Source organism: Hydra vulgaris, chromosome 03, assembly GCF_038396675.1.
Source record: "Hydra vulgaris chromosome 03, alternate assembly HydraT2T_AEP".
NCBI lineage: Eukaryota > Metazoa > Cnidaria > Hydrozoa > Anthoathecata > Hydridae > Hydra > Hydra vulgaris.
This window is the reverse complement of record NC_088922.1, coordinates 67,913,697-67,922,500: the sequence shown is the minus strand read 5'-3', so window position 1 is coordinate 67,922,500 and position 8,804 is coordinate 67,913,697. Positions and strand designations below refer to the sequence as shown.

The 8,804-nt window shown below is 28.4% G+C and overlaps 1 protein-coding gene across 1 annotated transcript; it reads left to right on the top strand.

Moving 5' to 3' along the window:
- The first annotated feature begins 3,496 nt into the window (after window positions 1–3,496).
- LOC124808451 (toxin CfTX-A) lies at window positions 3,497–8,804 on the top strand. The gene is made up of 2 exons (XM_065794066.1): window positions 3,497–3,739; window positions 7,375–8,804. The coding sequence occupies exons 1-2, from the start codon at window positions 3,680–3,682 to the stop codon at window positions 8,734–8,736; spliced, it is 1,422 nt and encodes a 473-aa protein (XP_065650138.1). The 5' UTR covers window positions 3,497–3,679; the 3' UTR covers window positions 8,737–8,804.

Here is an 8,804-nt window from a genome sequence, read left to right as displayed (position 1 = left end):
AAAGCGTGAAGAATCATTATTTATTACTTGTCTTGTCCCATTGGATTTGACTGGATTTAACAACAGCAACGAAAAGGTGTCTATTTGGAGAAATCAAAAGTCGTCCTCCAGAGCCTATTGTAGACCCATAAGATTTGCATACAAAATGGAATCCAAGGAATCTGTGATTGAAGAAGATCAGTACATTAAAAGTGAGATAGAAAGCTTGGGTATGATTTTATTAGAGGTTTGCGGATCTTCTATTGAAGTGAATTGTATTATTGAACTTACAATGATTGATGGAAAGGTTCAAACAATATTATCTGAAAAAAATAACTCATACCAATGCTGTTCAGTGTGTGGTGTCTCTCCAAAAAATATGAACAGTCTTGATATCCTTAATATAGATTATACTAACAGAGAGTTCAAATATGGTCTTTCCAGTCTTCATGCATGGATTCGATTTTTTGAGATGTTATTGCACATTGCATATAAAAAAGAAACAAGTGGCAAGCAAGATCTAAAGAACACAAAGAAAAGGCATCTGTAGCTAAACAAAAGATTCAGACTGATTTTATGAACAAAATGGGACTTGTTGTTGATTTCCCTAAAAGTGGTGGTTCTGGAACAAGTAATGATGGCAATACCTCAAGGCGTGCTTTTGCAGCATATGAACAAACAGCTGAAATTCTGGGTATTGACCAAAACCTTATATTCAGATTTTACATTATCTTGGTAACGCTCTCTTCAGGATATGAAATAGACTGCCTAAAGTTCAAGGATTATTGTTTTGACACTTTTAGACTATATGTTTTTAAACATATGTACGTTTCAATTCTTAACTACCCTCTGCAGTATGCTAGAAGGTTTATAATATAAATGTATGGTAGACAGCAATCAGGGTTTTATTTAAACAAAAAAACATTTTTTTGACAACACTAATATTTTATTATTTATGAATAATATAAACAATTTTTATAGCATGAGCTAATTCACAATTGCGAAAATTAACATAATAATAAATTCGTATTTCAACAAAGTAGTGTATCAAAGATGATGCATGTTTTGATTGAATATTATATAGGAAAGTATAATTGCAGTTTTCTTTAAAAACTGTAATGATTCCTGCTTTATTTTTGCTTACAACTGTTTTATTAATATTTACATCTAAAATAAAAAATTATGCATACATATTTATATAATATAATGTCTTTACATATGTTTATATGTGCGTATATATATATATATATATATATATATATATATATATATATATATATATATATATATATATATATATATATATATATAATTCAAACAAAAAAAGTACTGTTTACAATACAGTAAAAATTATTATAATTGTGATTATATGTTTGGAGTAAAATAGCAAGATAGTTGTAAAAGAGGTATTATCGAGTAAAGGCAAATTTATAGATAGTAATAATTGTTTAATAATATATTATATATATATTATACTGCTGGTTTAGGTGAGTAGTGTGACGACATATATTGACTATCAGAGGAGTGCTGATACATCGACTGAGGGTATGGCATATTTATTTAATGTAGCAAAAATATGGTAATAATTTGTTACACAAATATGCCAAGGTAGATTATATATATATATAATATATATATATATATATATATATATATATATATATATATATATATATATATATATATATATATATATATATATATATATATATATATATATATATATATATATATATATATATATGATAAGCCTGCTGATGGCGAAACATGCTGTTGAAGTTACAAGTTCTTTTAAGCTACAAGTTCCGTATGAGTAGTCACAAAACAACTATTATCTAACCATAAAACCAACAACACCGGGGACGGATTTACATCCATGAGGGCGATAGACCAAATTATTTTCGAGACCTTCAAACATATTTTGCGATATTATTTTGAATGAAAAACAATTATATAGTTTATTTAATGTTAAATCATTTGTTGTTTGCTTTAAAATTCTTTATTTTAGAAACTTTTACTTAAACCCTTATGAACGGTGCGCCAAATTTATTTAATTTTCTCACTATTGGAAAGTTTTTCTTTGCTAAAAATTGGATAAAATTTTTTGATTCTTTTAACAAGATATTGCCTAAGGTTTACCGAGTTGCTTAAGTTAACCTAAGTTGCCTAAAATTTAAGTTAAAATTTAAGTTGCTTAAGTTAATTGAAATAAAATTAAAAGAGTTGCTTAATCTTAATCGAAGTTGAGCAATTATTGTGAAGAAATAAAAAATCAATAAAACGTTAAAAGTAAGCGTGTTTATAATTTATCAATTTTTTTTATTTTTATTCACCTTAATGACGTAAGTAAAAGAAGAAAAAAAATGTGATAAAATTTAAAAATATTTAATGCAATTTTCTTGAACTTTAAAGTCCGATTTAAAAATTACTAACTTTAAAAGTATATATATTCTATATGAAATAAGTGAAAGCCTGTTTTTTTTTTGAAGATTTTTTGCTTCTTCTTTTTACATTAAAGTAATTTTTTGTACAGTAAAAGGCATTTTGACGTAAAAAACTTAAGTTCCGTTGCTTACCTCCGGTTTAGTTTATAGTGCAAAAATCTTTCTTTTCAATATTTTTACTTGTGATTAATTGCTCTTTTTTTTTTTTCCAGAGCTTCTCAACTTACTTCTACCAGACAAAGTGACATGCTACTTAGATTTTAAAGAGAAATTTTAAAGACTTAAAAAAAAATAGTTAATATCATTCGATGTTCCGATAAAAAATTAGAAAAGATCAACATTTAAGCTATAGCTAATAAAAAAAAGTTAAAAGCATCAAAAAGAGAAATATTTTGAAATACTTTTTTTATTCTAAAACAAAAAAAGTTTTCGTGTATCTCGACTAATGTTCAATAACCATTTGTCAAGCATTGCGTTACCATATTAATTCCATATTTTGCCATGCAGTTTGTTTTTAAGATATTTTTGTTGCTCAACTAACCCCTATGCTAAAATAGTTCTGCTCTACCCTTTCTGTTCTGCTCTTTATTCCTTCTACAATTTCGTTGTGCGAAAGAATCTTCAAAAAAGTTATTGAGTTAATAGAGTTTTAAAAAACAATAATAATCATGAAATTGTTATTTTTCCATAATTCTCTAAAATTACTTGCAAATTGAAACGTTTTTAAAGCCATTTTGGGTCCCCGAAAATTGTGTGAACTTAGGCTGCGGTTTAGTCAGCTTGTTAGTAAATCAGATCCTGTTCCGAAATGAGGAGTATTTAAATTTAACGTGGTTGTAACTTTCAAACACTAATAGGTCATTTAAAAAAAATTTAAACTTGAAATAAAAAAAAACAACTAAATATATTATTTACTAATTGCTCTCGATTAAGCCGATTTTTTAACCTTTTTTGAATATTTTTGTTTCGCAATCACATTATTTGCTAACCAACCTAATTTGACATAAGCATAAACATACTTAAGTTTAGAGTTTGCACAACGTCAAAAGTTTTAATTCGAGTACAAAAAAAATCTTATGGGCGTTACATCATTGCATAATAAACAAGTTTTTTTGTAATGACCAATATTTACTTTTGCGACACGCGTTTCCGTTAATTAAGTATAAAGTTCGCGTTAACCCAGGATGTATAAATAGTCATTTTGATACTGGTGAGGTATCACATTTTGTGGTGCTGAAGAGAAATCATCTTTTGCAATGGCTTCCGAACAAGCGATGCAAGATGCGTTGAATGCTTTAGCAAATTTAGAGGAATCGGTAAGTAGCTTATCACAAAGTTAATAATACAAAGTTAAACATTAATTTATGTATTTCATTAACATTCATGCTGCAAGTAATTAAGAAAAAATGCAGTTTAATAAACATTATCAAAATAAAAAACCAATAAGTTTATTTTCATCTAATGAAAGTCTCTACATGGCCTACTTAAATTACACGGCCTGATTTGTTTCATTTTTCGTAAAAAATTGAGAGGCCATTTTTTTTACGGCTTATGTAGAAAAGCTTGAGTTCTTGTTATGGTTAAGAGTCGTGTTTGCACTACAAATGTTTTATTCCTGTAAATAAAAACTATAAAATGCTTCATTAAAATGGTTAAATAATAGTTAGATTTCCTTTAAGTAATTACTTTATGTTTTGCTGGATTTTTCGCTAACTGATTGCTTGCTTCAGTTAATTCCAATAACGAAATTTGCCTCTCAGAATACTGAGCTTTCAGATAGCTATATCAACATGTATCAACATGTATCAACATGCTATTAAAAATAACCTTACACTTTGCTAAAACTACCCACAACTCTCTATGGAAAACAATTAAAAATAAATAAATAAAAGTTTTTTATTTGTATTTATTTTAATTTTAATTATTAGGAATAAAAGATTTTTCTAAGGAATATTTACACTGCAAAACAATGTTTTGCAATGTAAATACTCTATTATACTGCATGTTTTAAACATGCAGCAGCTAAAATGCAACAAATCAGGTCATTTATTTAGAGTAAGTCAAGAAATATCAGGCATGCCAACTGATTTTAAGTTGATGGCTGCTAATAAAATTCTTCATTTTTTTACCTAATTTACCTAAATGGTTTTGCAGTGGCGAAAATTATAAATTAAAAAACGGTAGTATGTTAAATAAACATTGACAAAAATTGTGTATCAAATGATTGCCTGTTTCATGTGTGTTTGCAATAAACAGCCTAATATCAAAGTGGTAAATAACTTGGAAAAGATCGAGAAAATAATCTCTATAAAGAAGTTGTTTTTATTTTTATGATTGCAGGGCTTCAAAAGTGTATTCTTATGCTGTGAAATCTTTAGCTAAAGTTTGCATAACAGTTTTATGTTTGAAAAAAGAAATCAATGAGTGTATTACCTCAATGCACCAAATTGAATTTAAAGTAAAAGCTTTTGTTACATATATACAAATCTGACAATTTTAATACATTTTCATTGTTTTATAAAGCATTTATTGGAGATAGAAAATTATTTATTTATCATTCAGTTTATAAAAGGAGTAATTAAAACGTACTTATTTTATAAGGCGTTGCAAACGAAAGGGGCACACGAACCAATTTTTGAAAATCCGTTTTCTTTAACCAATTTTTGCTTTAGTCTGTACAATGTAACACAAGATCAACGTGTCAATGGGCCTCTTTCTGACTAAAAATCCCTTGTTATTTACACGTGATAAAATCTGAAGAAACACACTTTGTAACTTCAAACGCGATTTACTCAAAACTTGATTTTGGTTGGTGTGCCCCTTTCGTTCCCAACGCCTCATATGATATGCTCCCTTTTATGAAAAATGTAAGAAATAACTTGTTGAACACAAAAAAATGTATTTTTTCCCTTTTTTTTATTTGCTTTTTCCAGAGACTAAGTTGATGTTACTGCTGGTTACATTGCAGGGAATATATTTTTAATAAAGTTAATTAAAAGATTGATTACTAAACAGGAATTAAAAAAAAGCTAAGAAAAAATAATTATCAAGTCACTTACTTTGTAAACAACAAACAAGTTGTCCACCTTATCTCGGCAATATGTGACAGAACAACTGCAATATTTAGATATGTTCCTGAAAGAAATAATGCAGCACAATTTTTATCATTGCTTTATAAATTATTTATTACACTTAATTCAAAGCAGAAACTTAATTCATCCAATTAACTCAGCAATGCTGCTGTGAAAGGTAATAACAAACCCATACTTTATAGAGAATTTACAAACTGTATTGAAGTTTGATAAAAATGTAAATATTTTACATTAATTAAAGAAACTTCTCATGCTCTAATTAAATCATTACCACCAACTGTATCTCTTATGAATTATTTGCTTGACGAAGGCTATATATGTGTTCTTATCTTCAGTTAACAAAGTGATCCTTTGGAGCTAGGTTTTAGTAAGTATAATCAAATGATCGGTGGTAGACTTGTAAGACTTTTAGAAATATGCAATAGTGAAAAGATTTTTTACAGAAGTCTGCTCAATAATTTTTTCTGGGAAGAAAATATTTATCAAACATTTGATAATCCTTAAAAAGTATTATGCAAGATATTGCTTAGTTGTTTACATAACTACCAGTCTCAGCATTCTGAAGATACCATAGATATATATGATATAGCAAGTTACATTGCCATAAAATTAAAAAAAGGTTTAGATGTAAAACTTAAGATTAATAAACATTATTTTATATAGAGGAAAACCTATATATCCAATTCTACCTTTGTTTGATTTTATTTGTAATCTTTTTAGTATTTTATGTTATTTTTTTTATTCTAAGCAAACAATTTAAAATTTGCAGAACAAGTTTTAAAGATTTGTTTTAGCATTGCTAATTTACCTAGCGACAATCACTAAACGTAGGGAATCTAGTATAGATCTCGCATTGTTGATGATATTTTTTACAATAATTTGTAAAAAGAATTTACATATTCAGTAATGGAAGATCAAGTGAAAGAACTCAAAAAAATTTTAAACATCGAATAAATATTCATAGTCAAAAGATATTTCTTTTTATTTCAATTAATATAATAAGAAAATTAAAAAACCTTTGACTTTATTTTCAATGGAGAGTTTTAGGTAATCATAGCAACATGTAAGTTTATGTTTAGCATGTCGGTAGCTAGAAAGCCTATTTCAGTATTCTGTGTTATTGGAATAAACTGATGCAGGCAATCAGTTAGCAAAAAATCCAGGACAAAATAATCTAATCACCCAAAGAAAAAACTATTTTTCAAACAGTTTAATAAAATATGAATAAAATATTTATAGCGCGAACACAACTCTTAACCATAACAAGAACTTATGCTTTTATACACAACCCGTAAAAAAACTGACTTCTTAATTTTCTTCGGAAAATGCAACAAATCTGGCCGTGTAATTTAAGTAGGCCATTAATAGAACAATTATGTTATAAAAATAGGCACAAATTTAGAACGATTGCAATGATTTTAAGGAGCCTCGCATCAAAGAATGATAATGTCCTTGCAAATGTTTTACAAAGCCCAAGTTAATAAAGTGTGACTTATTACTGAAACACAAAAAATGTTAAAAAAATATATTGTCACGTGCTTTAAAATTTTCCAAACAAAAATTGTATAAAGTTTGAGAGAAGTATAAATTAGATAAAAATTAACTGATTTTGCAAATCTTGAGATGTGCCTCAGATTTAAAGTTTAAAAGCAGCAGTTAAAAAAATTATTCATGTTTTTTTTAATTCCTTTTTTTTTTAATCAGTAGCTTTTTAATTTTGATGTTTCAATTGTTATTTTTATTTCCGTTTGACTCTCAGTATTTTTAATTACTTAAAAAAAATTAAAAAAATTTCATATTTTTAAGTACAAAATTCGTGACTGTTATTTTTAATCTCTAACGCTTTTTCTTATATTTAGGTAAAGAAGACATCTGCAGATACTGATAATGTTCTTGCTACAATTGAGAGTCTAAAAAATGATGTAAAAAACATGAAGACTGATGACAATAAGTACATTGATGGTGCGAAAGGAATTGTTGATATTGCCCAAAGCGTTGTTGATAATATTGATAAATTTACGTCTGGTGATGCCTTAGATATCGCATCTGGAGCCATAGGTTTGATTGGTACAATCGGTTCTGTTGTGGGTGGACCTGTGGGTCCTTTGATTGCAGGAGTTTGCGGCTTAATAGCATCTATACTTCCGCTCTTTGGTGGAAATAAAGGACCTTCAATGGCTGAAATGATTGCTGATGTAATTAAAGATGCTTTAGAAGATTTTAAAGATGAAGCTATCTATGACAGTATCTTAGAGGCAACATCAACTATGAAACAACAATTAACTTCTCTAAACGCTATAGCTAAAACAAACGGTGGCATCTTAAGTGATAGCGAGAAATCTTACCTGACACAGTTGGATTTTGAGAACGCTGGATTAGGAATTCTCGCTATGTTGCAAAATCAAATTCAAAGATATAAAAGTGCAAATGAAGATAAGAAATCTAGCAGACTGGCTATGTATTGTTATTACTATTCAATGATTTCTCTTCAAAAGGCTATAATGCTCACGTTGAAATGCAGTTTACTACGACGAAATAACATGGATGGTGTTTGTGCTGCTGTTGAAGCCTGTTTATACGATACTTTACCTAAAGAAGGTAAAGAAGTTTTAGATTTCATCTCAGACCTACCGGAAAGTAGGGATAGCTGGTGGCTATTATACCGATGTCTTCATACCGAACTTTCAGCTCAACAACGAGCGATTCTTTCACAGTATCGAAATTATATTAAATGTAGGCCGATGGATGGTCAGCTGTGCCATATTTACAATACATATCAAAGTGAGTACATGTACTTAGCCAACGGCGATTTTGCTTATGATAGTGATCGAAGAAGAGTTTTCACTTGGAGAGAAAAAAATAAGGTGGATGAACAAGGTTTGTTTCGAATCATTGGTTCATTCGACAGTTGCCAAATATATGGAGTTTATTATGGTGAATATTTGTACGCTGCCGATTATCCGTCAAGTGGTGGAGATAGAAGAAATGTTTTTACTTGGCGACCTGGCAATGCTGTTAACCAAGGAGATTGGCAAATACAAAATGAAACAATTAAAAATTGGAAGCAAAATGAATACCTGTACGCTGCTGATTATGAGCCATATGATGGTAGTCGAAGAAACGTATATACATGGAAACCTGGTAATCAAGTAGCACAAGGTGATTGGAGAATCATTCCCCTCTCATTTGAGCAAGATGATTTGAAAAATGCAAAATTTTAAAAATTAAATAACTATGTAAAAGTATTTGTAGATAATTAACATTGGAAACAAATAATTACATAATTTAA

Bases quoted from the DNA above. Each gene is read 5' to 3' on its own strand.
- LOC124808451 (XM_065794066.1), top strand. From the start codon at position 3,680: ATGGCTTCCGAACAAGCGATGCAAGATGCGTTGAATGCTTTAGCAAAT. The intron at 3,740-7,374 runs GTAAGTAGCTTA...TCTTATATTTAG, and splicing joins TAGCAAATTTAGAGGAATCG to GTAAAGAAGACATCTGCAGA.